At 49.1% G+C, this 21,743-nt stretch overlaps 1 protein-coding gene across 5 annotated transcripts in view; it reads right to left on the bottom strand.

Annotated features, from left to right (window-relative positions):
- CCDC85A (coiled-coil domain containing 85A) overlaps positions 1-21,743 on the bottom strand; it is a 190,893-nt gene that overhangs the window by 8,095 nt on the left and 161,055 nt on the right. For all 5 annotated transcript variants that reach the window (XM_027653778.1, XM_027653779.1, XM_027653780.1 and 2 more), the window contains one exon: positions 7,332-7,408. In XM_027653778.1, coding sequence (XP_027509579.1) covers positions 7,332-7,408 — 77 coding nt within the window. The remainder of the gene's footprint in view (positions 1-7,331; positions 7,409-21,743) is intronic.

Below are 21,743 nucleotides of genomic sequence, written 5' to 3'. Positions count from 1 at the left end.
CCTGGAGCAACTGCAGTGCTGAGGTAACCTGAGAAAGCTTCAGAGAGCGCTAAAAATACCCCTGCTGCACTCGTGGGCAGCCATGGGATCCCTGTGGATGCTCCCCAGGTGCTACCAGCCTGCCCTGCTCCTCACCCTCAGCCTTCAGGCAGAATTTTGCTTAAAAACAAATGAGAAATATAAAGAAGTAAAACACCTCAAAGACTGAGAGATGGGAAGTTCCTTTCTTAGAGAGCAAGAAACACCGTAGGAGACATTAAGAAGTAACACAGCGGTAATCCCTGCTGGGATGAGTGGGAAATGCATTTCTGAAGGAGAAATAACGACAGTGGAACAGCCTCTGCTCAGAGCCAGTGCCCTGATGTGCACTCCTTTGTCCCACTGAGCAAGCACACAGAACATTGCAGTGTTTTTGGGGGTGTCTCTAATCTAAACAATAGGAGAGATGAAGGTGGGTGTGGGAGAGAAAGGGCACAGGGCGACAACACGAGGCTGAGCTTCACAGATCCAGGCTGCCTGCAAAGGAACAGGGAATAACACAGCCCAAAGCAAGCTTCCAGTGCTGTGGGGATATGCCCAGGCCTTTGCAAGGCTCCCAGCAGTGCCAAAGGGCAGAGAGAACCCTCCCAGTCACCCAGCACATCCACTCGACCCCCACAGCCCCCCGCAGGACTGAGCCTCGTACGTTCAAACCAACTCCCCCAAACCAACCAGTCAATCAATAACAAATAAACAGAATGCTGCATATGCCAAACCCACAGAAAAGGGACTTCATGCCTGAATCTGAAAGCTCATTTCACACACAGACCGGTCGTCCAGCACCGGCCTCCTGCCAAGCAATGGATCCATGGAATCCACACTAGTGGGCACTAATGGATCTCACTGCATTATCCTGCAACTCTCCCCAGCAGTGCCTATGATCAATTTGTTGTGATGTATGGAAGGGGGTTCAGGACTTATTTGGCTTGGGGAAGGATTTATAGATCTGTTAGAGACTGGCCAGACTTAATGCTGTACTTTGGGAAAGGAAATGAAGGAGGAAGAAGGGGCAATAAAGCAGATTGGAGCAGTGCTGGGTTAGGATAGATTCACTCAGTCAGCTTTGGGGGTTTATAAGTCAGAGTATTCTGTTTCTTTACTAACTGCAGCACCAGCAAAGGTTTTGGTCAGTTTGGAACAGTAAAACAGAAATATTGCCGTTAAGAGGCTGGGAAAATGAGCACAGAGTGTACATGTAAAGCCTCCTGAACACAAGGAACTCCAAACCTCCTGTGAATGGCGCTGCTCCCGGAGTTCAAGCCCTGCTCCAGGCACTGTGTGTCCTCCACAGCTCCTCTGTGCCATATGCAGCACATTTCTGCCTCCCTTCATGAGAATGAAACACTTGTGAACACACTGCTTCAAGCAGCCAGTGTTCCCAGCACATGTTGGGAGGAGACTGAAAATTAGTATTTCCCCCGTGGACATCCTTCTCCTTCTGTCCTTGATAAGGGACATGAGCTTTTCTTTAAAAATAAGGCAGATTTTGCAGCCCTGAAGGCCCATCTCAGGCTCAGGGGCTTCTCATCTCAGGTGAGGCTGCTCCACTGAGGCAGCACAGCTTCTGCTTCTTTGGGGGAAGATTATTGCAGCAGATGATGGGGATGGAACCAGCCTGGAGGTGGGTCCTGTGGGGCTGGAGACAGCCCAGCACTCCTGATGAGCTCCTGAGGCAGGGAAGCCAAACAGGAGGCAAAGGCACTTTGCCAAAGGGGCCTTGGGGGATGAGAGATGCTGCTCCCTCCCTCCTCTTCCCTGGCTCCACACACAGCCCCTGCACTCAGCCACTGGAGGGAGGTGTCCCCTGTGACAGAGCTTTTCCTTTAATATCCAGGAACAAAGCTGTGGAAGTGGAACCAAACCAGACAGGGCTCCACACTGCTGGAATCTGTGTGAGCTGTAACCATCCTGAGGAACTGGGAACAAACAGCACTGTACAGCACCTGCACCTGAGAAATAACTGACCATTTTGCTCCTCCTCTGCAGCCACCCTTCCCTGCTGCCCTGCCCAGCCCTGGTGCCCGGGATCCAGCACAGTTTGGTGTTGTCTGATGTGTCCTCTGTGCAGATCACACCTCTGCAGGGAGCAGGTAAAACCCACAGCATACCCTGGGCATGGCTTCCCAGTGGGATAAGAGTGACATCACTGGCTGTGCACATCATTTTCTGTCAGGAGTAAATCTACACCAAATCTAACGCCAGTACAGACTCCAGGGAATGGAAAGCACAGGACACCTGACTCAACCCTGTAATCTCACCTCCCAAAAAAGCCCAGAGGAATGGGAATTCACCATCTTGCTCACACTGAGTGCAAAATGTTGAGGCTGCTCAGGCTGTTTTGCCCCAGTGCCAGAGGCAAACCCTGCACTGTGTCCTGGGCACGGGCAGAATAAAGACTCCTGTGTGGAACAGGGAAAGAATTAACCAGGAGCTTTGCTGCTTAAGCCAGTAGAAAACTTCATTTTTTCCATCTGCATTGTTGGTAAGGACAGTCCTGAATGAAAACCACTGTAGTGCCAACCCAAGCCAGGGGGACTGTGTCTTCCAGCCCCTCCGGAGGAAATGGGGGAGAGCCAAGGAGGGGAAAACACAGCCCATGCCTGCCCTGAGGAGACTCAGTCACCCCACCAAAGCTTCCAAGAGAACAGGGTTTTCCTCTGTTCACTCACCCTCAGCAAACACACAGGACCTCGTTCTCCAGCAGCCTCTTATCCCACAGGCAAGTAGTTTCCTGGGAAGTACATCCTTCCTGCTGGGTAACTGCCACGCCAGCTCAATCACTAACTGATTTTCAAAGCGTTTTTCTGATTTCCTCAGCCCTCAATTTCCCTGTAAAGCTCCAAGCAAACACAGGCTGTGTTTGTCAGCTTGTTTCCAACAGGCAGGAGAGAGGAAAGGCAGAAAGCAGTAACTGCTCTGCTGGATTAATAATGCACTTAAAGAACAGCAACAATTCTCTAAGGAAATGCTCCTGTCAATTAAAATACACAATTTTCAAATGCTGCAGTTTTTCACCTGTTCTCAAAGAGCTCAGGAGAAACCTCTCTAGGACATTGCTGCCAAAATCCACACGTCCTCAGAGTGGGTTTGAGGCACACTCAGATTCCTGAGTGGCCAAAGCCATTGGTGGTTGCACACCCTCAGACACAGCCAGTGCCAGCAGGGAATTCCCTCCAGAAACCTCCTCTGACAACGAACATGTCAGAGAAAAAGGTCCTGGGCTGTGACAGGATTTGTGGAGGCCACCAGCATTTCAAATCTGCAAGATCTGGTGGAGTCTGCTAGAAAATCAGGAGTGCAAAGCAACTCCAGACTTTTGGAATAAAAAATATCTGTACTCCCTGCACTGCAACTCTTTGTACATCAGGTTTTGCTTGAATTTGTGTCTTGGTGACATCAAGCCCATGAGCTTTTGCCAACCACAAGGGACACTCTGGAACAAAGACTGGTGAGAACCTCGGCTGCTGGGAACTGAAGTCCTCTGTTCATGACCTTTTAATTCAAACTGAGGCTGAGAGCACATGAAAGAACTGGGTGGGTGGATGCTCTTGCTTTACTCTCTTTCAGCAAATATTTGATGACATGATTAGGAAACATGAGTTTGTTCAATGTGTTTTAATTACATTTTGGTTGGAGGATTCTCTATTCTGTGGAAGGGAGGAGACAAGCAGTGTTGGACTGTGAGTGACACAGATTTTACAAAAAAAAAGCCCCACTAACCAAACAGTTCCCATCTTCTAATTAGATTTATAATTAAAACCACGTCATGCAGAAGGAAAATAAAAAACACAGATCTCAGCAAAAGGTTTTTGAAAGATTTGGGAGCGGGTTGAAATAAAATGTGATAATGAAGGGGGAAGAAAGAAAGAAATGGAAAGTGTTGGAACAGCTTAAAAATAAAGCAGTGTGTGCCTAAGTGTTACACCTGCCATTTCCCAGGTAAACATTCCAGGCCTGGAAATGGAGAGCAAGGATGCAAAACCCCAAAAAAGTGCCTGAAGCAACAGTGCAAATGAAAGAGGGACGACAAAAACAGAAGGAAAAGGACCAAAAGACGTGGAAAGGAAAGAATAGGAAACAAAGGTGGCAGAGAGGGAGCAAAGGGCTCTGGTTCAGCCTCGTGGCTTTGGTCCTGGGCTGTGGGAGAAGGAGCTCAGCTCCCTGATTCCAGCCTCCAGTGGCAGCTTGTCTGCAGCACCCTGGCAGTGCTTCCCTTCCCATCACTGAGGGGGAAAGCTGAGTTACAGGGACAAAGAGTTGGAAGGGGGAATGTCTGTCAGTTCTCCATCCCTGCCTCCTGCTCCCTCCTCCCCTGAAACAAATATGAAATGAAGCAATTTGAATTGGGTGACTTGCCAAGTTCCTCTTTGCAAATGCATTCACTGTCATCGTATGACAGATGTCCACATTTCCACAGCCCTGAAACACTACTCCTACAAAAATTCCAGGTTATCTCCAGCTAACTGAGGTGTGGCTGCCAGTCCCTGAGCTGGCTTCCCCGGCCCCAGGCAGGGACAACAGTCACACCCCCAGCAGGTCTGGGGGGACAGCCCTGTGCTCACCAGCTGAGGTCATTCCCTGACACAGCAGGTCTGTCACAGCCCAGGGAGTGTCAATGGGATCTAAACCCATGGTTGGGTCCCTGCCTGTTTGCTGAGTTATTGCTGAGTGTGCTTGTCACAGCACACACGGGCTCTGGGCTCTGCTGTGCAGGGCTGCTGGGACAAGGTGCAGTAACAGAGAGGCTTTAAGGGTCAGCCAAGACCCACACCCCATCCCTGGCTGGAGCATTGCTCACACTACATATTTGTTGAATGTTAGCTGCAAAACCCAATCCACAACAACAAAAGAGCAGCTCTCAGGAACACGGCAAACCCACACCCCGTCTACGGCTCCTCCTTAAAGCCACCCCTCTGCTCTGAGCCACAGCTGTGCAGCACAGGGAGACATTAACAGGCTCCAGTGGATATTCCCATTTTTATGCCTTTCCTAGTACCTGATCAAACTAAAATATTGACTCAGTGGTGGTTCTGCAATTCCCCTGACGAAGCAGCCCTTGGGTACAGCAGAGTGAGCTACAACTCAGGTTCCACTGGAACAGGGAGGGCAGCATGTGAAACCATTTTCTCTGGAAATGTTCTTGCCACTAAATATTAATAAAACCTTTACATTAGAGGTCTGTAGGGTTTTGGAAAGAAAAAAAACAAATTAATACATATGGAGAGAGACAAGCACAGCAAAAGAAATTGGGAAAGAACCACCCCTAAGTGACAGAGCAAGAGAGAGATTTGCCTGACAAGGTGTCAGCAAATGTGTCAGTGCGTTTTCATGAGAGACAGAAAGCAGAAGAGGAGGAAAAGAAAGGATATTGAAAGCAGAGAGGGAAAAGAAGGGAAGTGTGGCAGGAGGAGAGGAAAAAGCCTGGGCCAAGGCCAGGGCTCTTCAGAGCAGACTGAGCAGAGGTGTCACAGGAGTGAGTTGTCACCTCTCTCCTACCAAGGGCAACCCTGCAATTCCCAACCCCTCCCAGTGCTCCAGGCTCCTGCCAAAGAGGGGCTGTGCAAAAGGCAAAAGGCCTCTCTCAGTGAGGCCCTGCTGACATTGGAAGGCACAGCACTGGAACTGAGCAAGGGCTGCGCCAGAAACCTTCCCCACTTGTGGAGCTCATTGTAGCTTTGCAGTTTATTTGTCAAGAGCACTTGGTTTGGCTTCACGCCCAACAAATTCCCATTCCTCCCATTGTATGGAATGGAACCAGTGCCAGGAGCTGATGCATTTCCATCGTGCATCCTTGTCTTTGGGGCAGGGCCTGCTCACCACTGAGAGCACATTCAGGGTGGTACTCACAGGAACAACCACCCCAGAACGAACTCGGGCAAAGGGAACGTCCAGGGGATCGGATGTGAAGTTGGAATAAGCTGCATTTCCTTCCTCTCCCCAGAGCCATCCCTTTCTTCAGGAGGAAAGGTAAGCTATGCCAGGAAATGTGAACCCTCATCACTCCTTATTTCTTAGAATGAAGTATCCAGAGACACCAGGAGATTTTTCAGGGCTCTGCCCCAGAAGCCTGTGCAGCCAAACCCCTCACGAGCCCAGCTCCGAGCTGGGTCCTTCAAACCCAGGAGCACTTTGCCCACCTGGCTCTGCCTTTCAAACCTCACCAGCAGCACATTGTTGTTCCAATGACTTCTCCCAAGCACAACTTTCTGGTTTTGGCTCCTCAGCCAAGGCATTTTCACTGAACTCCGTGCCCACAGTGTGGGTGTTCCAGCCTTCAGTAGGATCCTGGAATGCATTTTATGGGGCTCCACTTGAGCACCTCCAACCCAGACAAACAAACGTAAAACACACAGCCACTTCCAAGGGGTTTGCACACCAGGAATGTTCTGCACAGTTTATCCCCTGGTGTTATTCCAGACCCAAGACAAAACATTTGCCTTGAAAAACATTCTTGAAAAGAAAAGAATATTCTTTGTCACTGAGGATCAACCTTTGTCTTTCCTACTGAAGACTGTTCACACGTTAATGAACAGACATTTCTTGCTGTCCCTCTTTTCCAGATCCAAAAATTAGGGTAGAGAGAAGTGAACTGCTCAAGGTCACCCCGCAAAGAGCTGCAGAGGCCCTTCCAACTGTCATGGATTTTATGGAGTTATGGATTTTTCTAAGGCTTATTTAATGAAATATAAGAGAAATATGTTCTAGTAAGTATGTGCAGATCTGAAAAGTTACAGGTGTCTTTCACTCATTTTTATTGAACTACTAATTTTGTTCTTAAAACCATATTGGAAAAACCCTTTAACTTCATATTTGCTTATTTATTTAATTTAATTTCAGTCTTGCATTTATGTTTCTAATATATCCCTCAAAGGATTAAAAATAATATAACCCAGCTATTATTACTTATAGCATTTGCATTTTTAGAGCCAAATATTTGGGTTAACTATACAAAGTAGCTGATATTTTAACAAGAAGCTCTTGGGGTAAAACCAGAGTGCAAAGGGTCAGTTCAGTGTGATTTTAAACCCGCCAGTTAATTAATTATAAGCAGGGGCCTCCAGGGAGTTTTTAAGCAAGGTAATAACTCCTGCAAAGGAAAAAAAATTACAGAAAGCATTGTCATGGCCTTAAATCAATCCCCCACTCACACAGGAGCAAGATGAACGAGGGGCCTTGTTATCTGAGAGTTTAGAGGTGGGGATGCCAAGGAATCCTGATCCTCTCCCCAGCACAGGGACTGGAGCAGGGCTCTCTCCCTGCCAGCTCCTGATCCCACAGCAGAAGTCACCCACCTGGGGCAGCATGCGATTTTCCTCCTCCAGCTGTCTTACTCTGGCCTCCAGCTGCCTAACATAGGACAAGGTTGATTCTAAAAAATCAAAACAGAAAAAAAAGACTCGTATTATCCACAGAGATCTGCTTGTGTTCACTGGTGCCACAGCCTGGGCCACATCCTGACTGCACTCACAGCAGACTGCCCCTCTCCAGTGTCCAGGGAACACCCTGCTCTGCTCCTCTCAGGGCAGCACAAACAATGCTGATGCTGGAATTAATCAGCTCCTCGCTGCTTGTCATTCTGAACTGCTGCACTTGGAGAAAGACAACCCAGCCCTGAGTCCTTCCAACCCACCCCCTGAGCTCTGCGAGCTTGGACTGCACGTTGGCAACGCTGCCCAAGGATAATGCATTATCCCAAGTCACCCTGAAAGCTGTCCTTCCCGAGGGGTCACAGCCAGAGGGCCCCTCACACAGAGCCTGGGGGCACACACAGCCCTGCACGGCAGCTGGGCAGCACACAGGCTGCACCCCAACTCTGCCACGACAGGCTGGCACGGCTGGAGCAGGGCTGGCAGCCAGCTGTGTGTCCCAGGGGCTGGCAGCCAGCTGTGTGTCCCCAGAGCTGTGTGTCCCCAGGGCCCTGGAGCGTGGCTGACAGTCGCCACCCCGGGGCACAGCACGCCCTCCTCAGGGCACACCTGCTGTCCTGCTGTCCCCACACAGGCAGGGACACGCTCCCTCTGCCCTGCTGTGCCCTGGGAGCTCGGACACGGAGCAAAGCCTGGTTCTGTTCACCAGCAGCTCCTGGACCTGCACAGGGCCAGCCTTTGCTTGGCTGTGAACAACAGGAGTCACTCCCAGGCTGCTCCCAAGAACTTGGTGTAAGAAGAGGAGATCCCTGATCCATCCCTGAAAGCACCCGAGAGCTTCACCATCACACATTTCTGGGGTCACTCAGAATTTCTGCTGTTAAAATCCTGTGTCTGAGAGATGCATGTCTGGGAACACAGCACTCAGGGGTAAGAAAAAACATATCTTCTAAAGAAAAAAGGTACTTTCTCAGTGCAGGAAAACTGCTGTGCCTCTCGCTTGTGTGTGGAATCCCACCATGCTCTCACTCCTCACTCAGTGATCCACTCAACTTCCTCGGAGATGTCAGTTCCTGTCACACGTTTGAGCTCATCCTGCCACATAATTAGCACAATTATGATTACTGGTCTGGAATCCATGGGTATCAGGGCAGTAGTGCCAGCTGATACAGCCCTGCAAGGCTGCACTGACACCAGAGCTGCTCACTGTTTTAGACTGGCAGATGAATTCGGGCACAAGTTTCCTGTGCTATCTCATCACTACTCCAGCCTGCCCGGAAAACAAAGGAGATGGGGATTAAGGTGTCACTTATTGCTCTTAGAGACTGCAGCAGGTAAAATATGCATGGGAATTTACACAACACGGAGATAACACACAGTCATTTGTCAGAGCTGATTAATGCCCAGCCTGGCCCTGGATCAAAAATAGCCTGTGCAATTAGAGGGAAGGAGGTGAAGTGAGGTTCTGCTCGCTCTGCTGCATCAGGCCTTTCCTAGCTGGTGATGGGGCATCTCTGGAGAGCCCTGAGCCCGGCTCAGATGAGCACTCGGGAGAGGAACAGCTTATTCAATTAACTGCACACGACAGGGCCCCTCCCAGCACATCAGCGCCTTCCCAGCACAGGCACTCCGGGCAGCAGCTCCCTCTCAGCTCGCTCATTAGCACCGGCAGCAGCTCCCAGCACATCCCCCTCTCCTCCCTGCTGTTTCCCACACGGGATGGTTCCTGAGGACCCATCTTTTCCGAGGGGCTGACCCAGCACTTGGGCTGGCACTGCCAGCTCTAAATTCCTTGGTCACAAGTGCACAGACTTCATGCTCCAGTCCAGTTCCCACTGTGCCCACTCCATGTAAACTCCCTCCTGGATTCTCTTCAACTCTTTACCTTTTCTAGTTTTCTGGTTTCCCGTTTCTCAGCTCCTCAGATGATGCACCTCTTGGCAAAATCTGTCTCTTACTTTTATTTCTGCACTGGGAGCCCAGAGCTGGGCTCTCTTGTTGCTCCAAACCACCCTGCTCTGCCTCAGTCCCCAACCTCCCAGTGCCAGCTCCCACCAGCTGAGCCTTTGGTTAACCCTCTTGATGTGTGAAACAGTTCTTTAAAGCTCCTCCTGTAATCTGATTAAAAGGGGAAATTAGGCCATCTACCAAAGGCTTGAGCAAGCAAATCCTAACTTATGTGAGTCTTCCTGACACATAGACTAGACACATATATATATTTCAGGATCTGTTAATATATTTATGCTGTGATGCCACGAGCTTTAGAGGGGAAAATGAGCAGAGAAGTCAGCCAAGGACATAAGAGACGGAGGAACTGAAAACACACAAAGTGAAACACTGGCACCAAACCTTAAAAAACCCAACCAACCCAAAAAGTTGCATCTAAAAGTATTTATGAGAAGACCTATATGATCCATCTATTCTTAATCAGCCTGGAGACAGAGAGAGAAAGTATTGGAGACACAGAAATATCAAATATCTTGCTTTTAGGGAAATGCAGTGACAATCCCCCTGTCTCCACATCCATCACTCCAACATGTCATAAGGGAACATCAATATTTACGTAGCTGATCTCTGTTCCCTTTGACATCCCCACTCTTGAAGCTTGTAGATATTTTGGGGTTATGTCAGACGTTATCAGACACTTGTGTTGCTGCCAAAGGCACATTTGTGCATTGGCTTTATCCAGTTTTGTGTGACTGAGCCTGATCCCAGCCTACCAAGGAATTCATCATGTCCTTTAAGCCAGATTATCCTCTGCTGTTTCAGAATGCTCGAGGATGTCATGTTACATTCTGATGGTTTAATTTTTTTTTTTTTGAGGGTTGCAACTCCCTGTGGGACTGCACCAAAGAACTTAAACTCTGAGGTTCTCTGCCCACCTGTGAGATCCCTGCAAAGCACCTGGATGAGAACTCCACAGAAAGCAAAAACTCCAGGGTTCAACCTCCCCTTCTGCTTGTTCAGATGAGCTTGATAACGAGCCCGGTGTGAAAGGAGGAAGGGATTTTACCTAATGCCCAGAGGAGTATTTGGGGGAAAGAAAGAGCAGGAGATCCAACACCTGGCCAGAAGCAGCACCAGCCAGTCCTTGCATCCTCAAGGCCAGCAAATGGGAAAACATGATGTCAGGATAATGCAAAATTCACCTGGATTTCATGAACAGCAGCACTTTCTGCTGCCACCAGCTCAGCTCTGTTGGGTGTTCGTGTTCCTGAGGGAGGTCTCCAGGATCTGGAGAGCTGGCACAGCCCAAGGTGCACATTTGAAACACTGAGGCTGTAAAGGAGGGAACTGCCAACGATTCACCTCAGCAAAGAACTGAGGGTGCTGTGTCTGGGGATACTTTGATGTGTGGCAATGAAGGTTTGGTTCAGGTATATCCAGCTCCAGCAGAGAGAGCCATTGGTCATGCTGCTCTTTCTGCGCTGTGTTGGCAGGAATTTAATAATTGTATTATTATTATTATTATTAAATTTAATATAAATTAAATCGGAATTTGGTCATTCAAATCCACACCCAGCACCCCACAATGAAAACCAAATAATCTTTCCATGAATGGCAGATGAAAACCAAGGCTGTGCAAGGGCTGTTTTAAACCCTCCCAGAATTCCCTGACAGCTCCATATGTTCAGGAAAGGCTCTCCATGCTAACTAGCAGATCCAGTGCCACACAAACCATCTCCCTGCCCTGTCATTCCCAGGCAGCTGATTTAATTACTTCAGTATTAGCATCCATGCCCTTCCAGCTGCCTTGTTTGAACACGAACAACCCCAACCTGGCACTGCTGGGTCTGTGTGGACACCCATTGCCACCCCCTGCACCAACCAGCCTTGGCTCTGGCAGCGCCCCAGCTCCCCTGGGCAGGATCAGGCGACCTCCAAAGGTCATTTTTAGCCCTGTCTCCTGTAATTTCCCGTTAGGGTTGCACATCTTACATAACAGCCCTACTGAAGAAGTGCTGGAGAACTCCTTATTAAAGTGCAGCCACATTAGGATTAGTGCTATCATGTAGAAAGAGAGAGGTTTGCCCAAGGCGAGGTTTTATTAAGCTCACCAGAATGTTTAGGAGCTGCTTACGACCAAGACACATATTCTCAGGAAGTTTTGGGGCAGCAAACACCACAGTGGTTGCAATCCTCAACACTGCTGTTGTCTGAAATCCTCCCATCCCAAGCTGAGATTCCTTGGGATTATAGATCCAGCACTTCCTGACTTTAATTAAAAATATAATGAACTAAGCTGAGCTTGTTCAGGGAGTGTGTCAGAACTGAATGCAGGCAAAGGGAAGGCAAAGGGCTTTCACTGCTCCTGAGCTACCCAGGGCACACCTGAGGGCACCCCAGTGCTGCCTGTGACACAGCCTACTACAAACACAGAGTGGAGCCCACTTCAGAACAGCACTGATTTAGGCTGGAGGTTTTGTTGCACGTTTAGCTTTAGGGTGCAACAAAATTTCCAGTTGAATTCATCTGGGAAAAAATAAAAACCTTTTAGCAAAAAGGTTTAAAGAAGTCTCACAGAGTAGAAAGGGTTTGATAGAGGAGCACCTCCAAAGGCTGCTGGTGTCAGCTGAGGTCCCAGTCCTGCAAACAGCTGGCTGGCACTGCCACACCCATGCTCTGCTCTAACACACGCTGGGTTGTTGGGCTGTTGTGCTGCTGGAGGTGACAAAGCTCTCCTTGCTGGGCTGTTTGATGTCCCATTAGCTCCCCTTCAGCCCCTGCTAAATGCATTTGCTGAGGTATTGATGGAAACAGAGAAAATCAAACCCATTATGCTCTTGCTGAAGCCTTTCCCACTGGCTGCCAGCTTGTTCTGGTATTGATTCACGTGGTTTATGATTGGGAAAATCTTTGTGGGCTCCATTTACTCAACTGCTGGGGTTTGTCCCCGTGCCACCACACTGTCCTTTGCTCATTAGGAGTGTCCCCAGGGCAGGAACAGCCCCCTGGACTGGAAACACAGCACAAGGAGAGGGGGGTGTTCTGTGCCCTCCTGCACTGTGACACCACAGAGCTCCCTCCAGCTTCTCCCAGTACTGCTGTACCCCTTTTAAACGACCACTTGCAGTAGAAATTGGACAAAAACCCACCTATAAATGAAAATATAAAGCTTCCCAGCAACAGCAATATTTGTGCAAAAAGCAGAGGCTCAAACTGACTGAGGTGCCAAATATGTGCACTAAAGGTCCCTCCTGAACCTCACAACTCCCCACAGATGCTCACAGTGACCCTTCTTTCACATGGAACTGTAGTTCACCTCCAGGAACTCGGAACTGCTCCAAACTCGTGGATCACTGCAATGCTCATCTCCTGCCTCACCAGGAGGCAGCTTCCCAACCTGCAACTCCCCTTTCATGGGCTGCTGTTTGTGTGACTCAGTCCCACATCCAGAGGGTGCTCCCAAGAGCACAGAAATAGCAGCTCTCACAGCTCTCACAGCACCCAACCATCGAACCACTGAACAACAGCTCCTTGCTACACCTGCAGAACAGATGCCAAAACTCCCCCAGAGATCAATAACCACAGGAGTATGGCCAGGAACAGCCAACCCAGCCTCTTCTTCCTCCTCCTGTGAGTGAAACCAACAGTTCCTGTGCTGGTTTGATGTGGGGGAAGTTTGGATGGCAAGGCAAGGGCTGGGAAGGACACAGCACCTCCCATGTGCAGAGCAATGCCAGCACACCCGGCCTCCAGGGGAACAGCATCCCAGAATAACAGCCCAAGGAGACAGCAGGGGGTAACTCAGCCATTATCTGTGAGACTCTGCTGCCTCAGGGTGCAGGAAAAGCTGCTGAGGGGGTCAGGAGTCTGTCACACTCACTCTTAAACCCTGGAAAGAGGTGGGAGAATATCCTCCCCAAAATCCTGAGTGTCTTATTAGAGGATGGATATTATAGGGAAACACAGCAGGGAAAACTACAAAACCAGTAGGTCTCTGAGGGAGAGATTTATCCCATTATCCCTCTCTGTGAGGAGCCATAGGAGCATTCCCAGGACCAGGCAGGAGCAGAGGCTGGGCAAGTGCCAGAGGCAGACAGGCCAACCTGAGCAAAGGCAGTGCAGATTTAACATTATCAGGACAAAAGAGGGGTCTGGATTAATTTCTCTACACAGAGTGATTAAGATTAGGCCAGGCTATTAAACGCAGTGGGAGATGTTACAAGATTAAACACGTCCTGGAGACTGAAACCACCCTCTTGCTTCCCACAGCCCATTAAAGAGCCCCCGTGTGACAGCACCCCCCTGTCCCTGCTGAGCCTGCTCTCATTTAGGGCAGGAGACACGAGCAGTGGGTAAAACTCCTGCACCAGCAGCCTCAGCACAGAACTTCGTTCTGAGGAGAAATGAGCTCTCCATTTCAGCTGGCAGCTGCACACCAGCACAGGGAAAGGCTGTGGGAACAGCCCCCAACCCCTCTGCAAGGGCTTTTTGGGCTGACTGGGGAAGGGAGAATGAAAAGAAGTGTTCAAACCACACGGTGCTTGAGCCAAAAGTGCATCAGTGCAAGGCTGTCACTGTGCAGGTACTGACACAGCCTGTGGGCCAGCAGGAGAGCTGGGCTGCTCCCTCTGCACTGGAGCATCCACGTCTCCAAAGGGGACACGTTTCCCTGTTCACACAGTGAGACACTCACTCCACCCTAAACCCACATTTTTCCCTGCCTCGTTGCCTTCCCTGAGATTCCTACGGCTGCATCCTGCACTGCTGGGCCTTACAACCAACCAAAGGCTGGGGCTGATTTTGGGAAAACACACAGACACAAACCCACATCATTGACAGACCCAGAACAACACTTGGGAGAGGCACAAAACACGGGAACATGTGTTTTGTTGGGGCTTCAGAGGAAGCCAAATGCACCACACAGACAGTGCCTGAGTCCCTTTGCACAGTCATTTCAGTGATACATTAACATGATGCTGATTAAGACACCAATAATTTAAAAGTGACCTCGAACACAGACAACAAACCCCAGCATATGTATATTATTGATGGGCTGCACTAGATGTATTTACCTGCTATAAATCTACAGAATTAATGATTTATAACCATTTACCTCCCAGACATGGCCAGTGGTGGCTGAGCCTCTGGTGCTCCCTTTCCCTGTCTGCTGATCACGGATCTGCAATGCCTTTGGAACCAAAACCAGCTGAGATTTCCCAGGTCAGCACATTCAACACCCAACTGCCCATTTCCTGGTCAGCACCAAAGATTCCTCCAGTGAGCCCACAGAGGTTGAGCAGATGCTGGGACAGCAGATGTGGCAGCTCCCTTAGGATTTAATGTGATGGGAACACATTCCTAATTGAGGAGGTTAATGGAGTGCCTTTGCTGTACTAACCTTCCCAGACATTTAGGACAAAGACTTGGATCTCTCTCCAAGCAGCCCTAACTCAAGGACTTCAATTGCCTTCCCTGGAATGGTCTCAACATCCCTGTGGCCAACACGACCCAGCATGGCCATTCCTGAATCCACAGGTCTCTCTCTGTCTCAAACACAGGGAATGATGCCCCTGCTGTTGGCTTCTCCTTGTTCTGTTTGAGGCACCATTTAACTCCCCGGGGACAGAATCAGCCAAACGCAGGGAGTCCTCCAGAACCTGCAAATGGTAAATAGACAGTTGTGACGATTCCTCAAGTTTTCCAGTCACCTGTGCCCATTTTCAGGGATACACTGCTGTGTTCCAGAGCCTTTGACATGCAGACAGAGCTCGGCTGATGCAGGGAGCAGCCCAAGCCAGAGCTGTCCCAGCTGCTGCTGTGCACACAGGAACCAAACAAACCCTTCCACCACAGTCTCTGTTCACTTCCTGCTCCCTCGCTGATGGCAAAGCAATTCCTGCATTTCCTCTCCCTAAACACACGGACAGCTGAGGGCTTGGGGCACACGGGCTGCTGGCAGCTGTGCTGCCCTTCACTGAGGTTTGCACGGAGCAATCCATGCCTGGCCCTGCCCCGGGCACAGGGAGAGGGGCTGACACCTCCCGAGGGGCACTGCTTGCCCCTCCAGCATCAGGTCCCTCTTGGGCCACCCAGCACACGCAGAGAAATGAGTCAGACCCAAAGCTCATGTTCGTGGGGACATGTGCATGTGAGGGGAGAGCTTTCCATGCACTCCCTGCCCTCCCGTTCCCAGGATTTCGGTCTGGCCACCGGGAAGCTCCTTTATGGGATTACAGGGACAGAAACTGTGCCCCCTCAGCAGGCAGAGAGGCAGGTCTGGGCACTCCCTGAGCAGCACAGGCACAGCTCTCAGGGCTGGTTAACACCAACAATGAATCTGAAACAGAACAAATTCTAGAAAAAGAGCAAACACTGACACGTCACTCTCCCAGCAGCTGCAAAGTAGGGCTGGATCTCCCGAGACTTTCTAGAATGAGGATAAAAAGCCCTAATTATTCCCAGAGTTGTGGGCAATAAAAGACAGACGTGACTGTAACTCCAAACTGAGGGAAAACTCCAAGTTACACAGTGAGGGAGGATTACAAATCAGATTATATTATATATGTATGACCACAGCAAGTCACGTTAAACAGACAACCCAAAGCAGCCTACCTGCTATTTCATTACACAGGGATGAGCTCACACACTCCAGTGCTGAGGGCAAGGAAGGTAAAATCAGTGTATAAATGAGCTGCCAGGGCAGCTGCTGTAACAAAATGCACACAGCTTCTCCAAATTTCGGGAGAAAATTGAGACATATAGACAGTCTGGCAGGTTTAAGGCTAGAAAAATGCTGTTGAAACAATGCAGCCTGGCTTCCTGCCCTGCTGAGACAAAGGAATTCTGATAATAATTCCAGGAATGCCTGGTTTCCTCCTCGCTGCTGGAAGTGGATACGGTCAAAAGAAGTCTGTGGGCTTTTTCCTCTGCAGAAAAATTTGGCAAAAAACACAACTGGGCCAAAACTAAGTTTATGAACGAGATTTTTCATGTGACTTTGGACGTGATCTGTAGGAATAAATTATTGCAGGAGGGTCACATATTTTGTGTGCTTTGTGAAGCCTGACAACGAGCTCCAATCCCTCTGCCTTCCTTCCTGCCATTCCTCAGGACATCCCTGCTTTCCCTACGGAAGCAGCAGGAGCAGACCTGTGTTACTGACACTGCAGCAGAAGGAAACCCATCCGCCCCAGCTGGAAAACCTCCCCCTGGAGAACAGCCCCTGACACTTCCTGCATCCACCTGCTCCCCACAGGAATGGAACTGCCACTGTGGCAGCAGGATTTGTCGTGACACAGGTGGGAGCAGTCCCTGAATCTGACACAAAGCGGGTCCTTTCCAACTCAGGATTTTCTGTTTGTATCTCCCAGATGGAAACAACCATTCCTGGTCTCCACCTGAGTGTGCCAGAGACCTGCCCTCAGCTCCTGCTGCTCACAAACTCCACACAGACTCCCAGTCCCAAGGCAGACTCACAGAAAAATCTCAGAGCAGAGGAGTGGAGACTGACAGGAATGTCCTTTCCTGCCATTCTTCCAGCAGCAGGGATTACGACACGCCGACTCCAGGAGGAGCTGACACACAAAACAACGTCTTCCTGGGAACGTGCCAGGAGCTCAGGGAAATTATAAGCTTTCCTTTCCTGCAGAATAAACACATTTCCAGCAGGACTGTGGGGCAGGGCAGCCCCTGAGTGCTCCACACCTCCGTGCCAGCTGCTGGCAGGGCACGGCCATCCTGCTTTTTCTTGGGCAGCTGGAAAAACCTTTCCTTCAGCACTCACCATCCAGTGCTGGTTTGGTTTGTTTGTACCTTTTCTTTTTGCCTCACTGTTACAAACAGGCAGAGGAGACAAAGGCTTTTAACACACCTCTAACCCACTTCCAAGGCCGGGAAGCAGCAGTGAGTTTTTCCATCTCGGTCTCCACCTGCTTGTTCAAAGACTTGTGACATTCCCAGGTTTCCTGTGGTAAGGGAATGCTTGCAGAGGCAGCTGCCACGGCTGGCTGAGTTCTGCTGAGAGCATTTGTTGTGTGCTGACCCAGGGCCTCGCTCCACAGTCAGCAGCAGGGACAATTTACACTGGCAGGGCAGCAAGGAAAGTGCTGCTGTGGTGACTACAGAGAGGGCCACGGGCTTTTCCTGCTCTTAATCAAGCCCTTCCTTCAGCCAATGATCCAAGGAAGCTGGGAAGTCGTGTTAACTTCCAGGTTTGCTGGTTGATTGCTGCCCTCACCAAGGACATTTGATGGTCTGGTAAAAATCCTGACACTGGTGTTAAGCACAAACTACTGCTCTGTCCCAGACTCTGAGATTCAAGGGTCGGTTCTCAAAAGGATCAGATCTTCTGGTTACAAACAGATCATGGGAGAGACTCACACCTGGATCTGAAGCCTTCAGAAGGGAAAAGAGAAGGAGAGGGAGGCAGAGTCAGGGAAAGGAAGCTTGACCCCAGTTTGAACTAACAAGTGAGACAAATCCCTTACTGTGGAAGTCCAAGGAATGCAGACCTGTTTGGGAAAGTCCAATCACAGGAAGTGAGTAACCATCAGCAACCTTATTTCCAGAAAAGCACCTTATCTTTACTGCCCTGTTCTTGACACAAACACGGTGTTTCTTATGTGGTGGCAAAGAATTCCCTGCAAAAGAAGGTGGGTTTTTCCTTGCCATCCATTACCTCCAAAGAAAGTCTACAACCCCTTGAGCATCAAGATGTTAAATGTTGGCAAGAGCCAATTTTGTTTCAGCAGTTCTCACTATTCAGTGTCAACTCCTGCTTTGCTCTTGTCAGAGCCCAAAAAATACCCACTGCCTGGGCCACCAAAGCCATTTCATTCCTCAGCTGGCAACGAAGGACGTTTCAGAACCATAAAATAAAGACACTAAAAGTGTTTTTTGTTGAAAGCTCTTACGACCCCACCCTTGTTAAGTGCTGTACTGCAACAACAGCTGTCTCAGTGCATAATTCCCAGGTGATCAGGGATTTCCCAGGAACAGTGCACCTCACCACAGTCAGCAACTGCTTTAAGATCCCAACCACTTTTCCTAGTCCTCAACTAGAGACACAGCACTGCTCAAAGGATAACACACTGATCTAGGACTAATGCAGGACATTTGGGATTTGAGTATCAACCTTAAAAATGCTCCCGAAGTCACAAGATGCTTTTCCCACTAGAATTCAGCCCCTTCTTAACCTCTTTCCATAGTCTTTTATCTTTGTGTGGTAAGAACATTCAATCAAACCTGCTGAGTCACATTAATGTCTTCACAAGAAAAAGATGTTTGTCCTTTGGATTCAGGTTTGGAAAATAAGATGGAAACTCAAAGTTTTCCCAGATTCTGTAGTAAGCGGTGATATTCTGGGGAAATGTCTTTGTGAGTTATTATTTACTGCTTGGGGATCGTATCTGAGGAAACTTCACGTCACATGGTGTAAAAAATCATGTCCTATACTGCACATTGCAACTCTTCCCAAATTAGATTCCTTTCCCTGCTGAAACAGTGGATCAAACCCACACAAGCTCCAGTTCATTTAGTGCATTGAACAGATCACATGTCGAGCCAAAGTCACTTTGATCCGAAAAAAACCAGACTGTTGACTCAGCAGTGTCACACACTGGGTTAAACGTGCCACCAACCCCATCAGACACACCCCCTGTTTGCCCCCCCCCAGTGTCTGCACTCGAGTGTTCCTGTTTTGGGGGGATGGACACAGAAGTTCCTGGGGGCTGGTGATCCCCACTCTGGGCAGAGGTCAGGCCACACACTCCCTGCTCTCTGTGGGGACGCTGCTGGACCTCGGTGGGTCACAGGAACCCCAGGGGTGCCGGATTCCTCCTTTCCAGAACTGACATATCAACCCATTGAAACCCCTGAAGATGGGACCAGAAATAAGGATAATTTGGGCTCCCCCTCATGCCCCAGCCAGCTGTAAACACGGCGGCTGAGCCTCAGGGCAGGGCTCCTTCCCTTCTCCCACAGCCTGGGGTGGATACAACCAGGCTGCTTTATCAGCCCATCGTGCTCCAAGTCACTTCCCAGCACCCACCAGCCTTCACCTGCTAATTGTGCAGCTCACACTTTCCACCAGGCTTTCACCTGCTGCTCTTGCTGCTCCAGACTTGCAGAGACCTTGCACACTTCCCACTGAAGCCCAGCCCAACAGAGCACACTTCACACTGCAATTAAGTCCTCCTGGCCCCGTGAACCACAAGAGAAAAGTTAATCAAGCCTGAGAGAAATTAGGGATGTTGTCACTGGAACACCCAGACTTTACAAGCCGTCTTTCCTAACTGTGAGGTTGTTTCCCATCTGCCATTCATTTGTTAAAGCTCCTCTGTGGCAGGACTCCACACAAGTCATGTTTATTTGAAATGTCACCCTTAACAATCCTCACACCCTCAGCGAGCTCGGGCCACATCCAACTGAAAATGTGTGACTGGAGTGCAGTTTCCATAATGCCACAGCACATCAGCAGAGGGGGGATTGCTGGCCCCAGCACAACTCCCTCTGTTTCATGGGAACACGACGGGTTAATTACTTTTTCTCCCCAATAAAATTATTTTTATATCGTTTTTGCTTACTGCATTAGAACAAATGATGCACGGACAATTTTAAACGTGATTTCTCTCTTCATGAAGACAAGCAATTAGCAACTCCTCAGTCCTCTCTCAGCTTTTACTCTGGGTTCACTTGAAGAAATTCTCACTAAGGCTCACAACAGATTTTACCCCAGCCTCACTGCTCTCATTGCCTGGTGATTTCTGAGGCTGAGAATTAATAAATAAGCACTTTCCTTACACTGCAACTCCCTTAGATCTTCATCTCATCCATCAGCACAACTATTACCTTGAGCACTTAGAGATGTGCCAACAAAAATCCCTGGAAGCCCATGGAAAGTAGTGAGAGTGGAAGCCCATGGAAAGCAGTGAGAGTGGACATTTGCCTCCATGGCCTCAAAACGTTGCTCCTCTCTCCTTGTCAAACACATCTCCTTTCTCTGACATGTTTACCAGCTGCATAAATATGCACATCGTTCAACCTCACACCCAGAAGCATCACTTTGCCCCCAGGGCAGACATTCACACGGTCTATTTTTGCAGCTGGAGGACCCACAGAAGGGAAATATGCTTTGAAAAAGGCAGCCAGGTCGGGGCCATGTGAAGGAAGAGTGAAGATCATGATTTCTTTAAGCAAAACAAATTTTTTTTAATAATAAAAAAAACCCCACAAAAATAACATTCCTGTGAAGTCAGATCCTGTTGCAAGGAAAAATCAGAGGACAAGTTTCAGAAGTGTAACAAAAGTCCATTTTCAAGACCTCCTTTTCATGCCTTTTCACTCTGAAGGTTTCATTTTGATGCTGTTTTTCCAGGTTAATCCAGCAAAGATGAGGCTGGACTCGGCCATAACTTCAAACTCTGATGTCCAGGGGCTTTCCAGGGGTATTTTCAGGGATTGTCCCCCACAGCCTGCCCCTACCAGGCCTGTTGTGTTAAAGGAGCAACTCATAACCCTTCCAAGAGCTCCTTCTGAAACGGGAACTGCCCATAATTCCTCCGGGAGCCTCTTCCCACCTCCAGAGAGAAAATGCCTGGTTACTGAGTTCATTTTAAAGATTAGTCATTCCCTGATTGGCATTTTCCCTCCCTGGTGGCATTTCCTTTTAAAGGCTTCTCTTTCTGGCAGTGTCACAAAGGCAGTGACCACTGTGAGAGGAATGATCCTGACATTTATTTTCTGTAATGACCCAGCCCCATCCTACAGAGCCACGATGGGAAGCTGCATGGATAACATAATTAATGCATGGGGGCATTAACTTGGTCCTGATTTGGAGGGAAAATTTGGTCCTGATTCCTATACTGGAATTCATCAGTGCAAGCTGGTGTGGAGAGAAGCAATTTGCCCTAAAATTGCAGGAAAAGCTTTGTGTTCCTTACTCTCTGGTTTCTGTGTCAGAAAATCACAGGACCTCTCCATTGCTCCCTTTTTCTGCCCCCAGAGCCAACCTGATCCTGCTCAAGCCACGGGGAAAAACTAAATTTGGCAGTTTGCAGGTATTTCACATCAAAGCCACAGCAAGTTGTGAAAGCCAAAGGGAGCAAGAGAGAGAGAGAGTTAACTGAGATCCATGACTCTCCTGTGTCTCAAATCCCTGACTCTGCTCCTTAAATCCCAACCTGATGGGAAGTGACTGAGCCTTACCCTTGCCCTGCAGCACCAGGTTTCTCATGGAAAAGGGATCTGTGTCCTGTGGCAAATTCAAAGGAGCTGAATAATTCAGGAGGTAGTAACAGGTAACTTAAATTAACAATGACTTCCCTGAAAATAGCCTCACATACGTGATTTAAAGCCCTGAACTGGCAGTGCAATAAACAGCAATTTTTACTC

This window comes from Corapipo altera, unplaced genomic scaffold (assembly GCF_003945725.1).
Source record: "Corapipo altera isolate COAL_440 unplaced genomic scaffold, ASM394572v1 70, whole genome shotgun sequence".
Taxonomy (NCBI): domain Eukaryota; kingdom Metazoa; phylum Chordata; class Aves; order Passeriformes; family Pipridae; genus Corapipo; species Corapipo altera.
The sequence above is the reverse complement of the archived record's forward strand: the minus strand, read 5'-3'. Positions and strand labels throughout refer to the sequence as shown.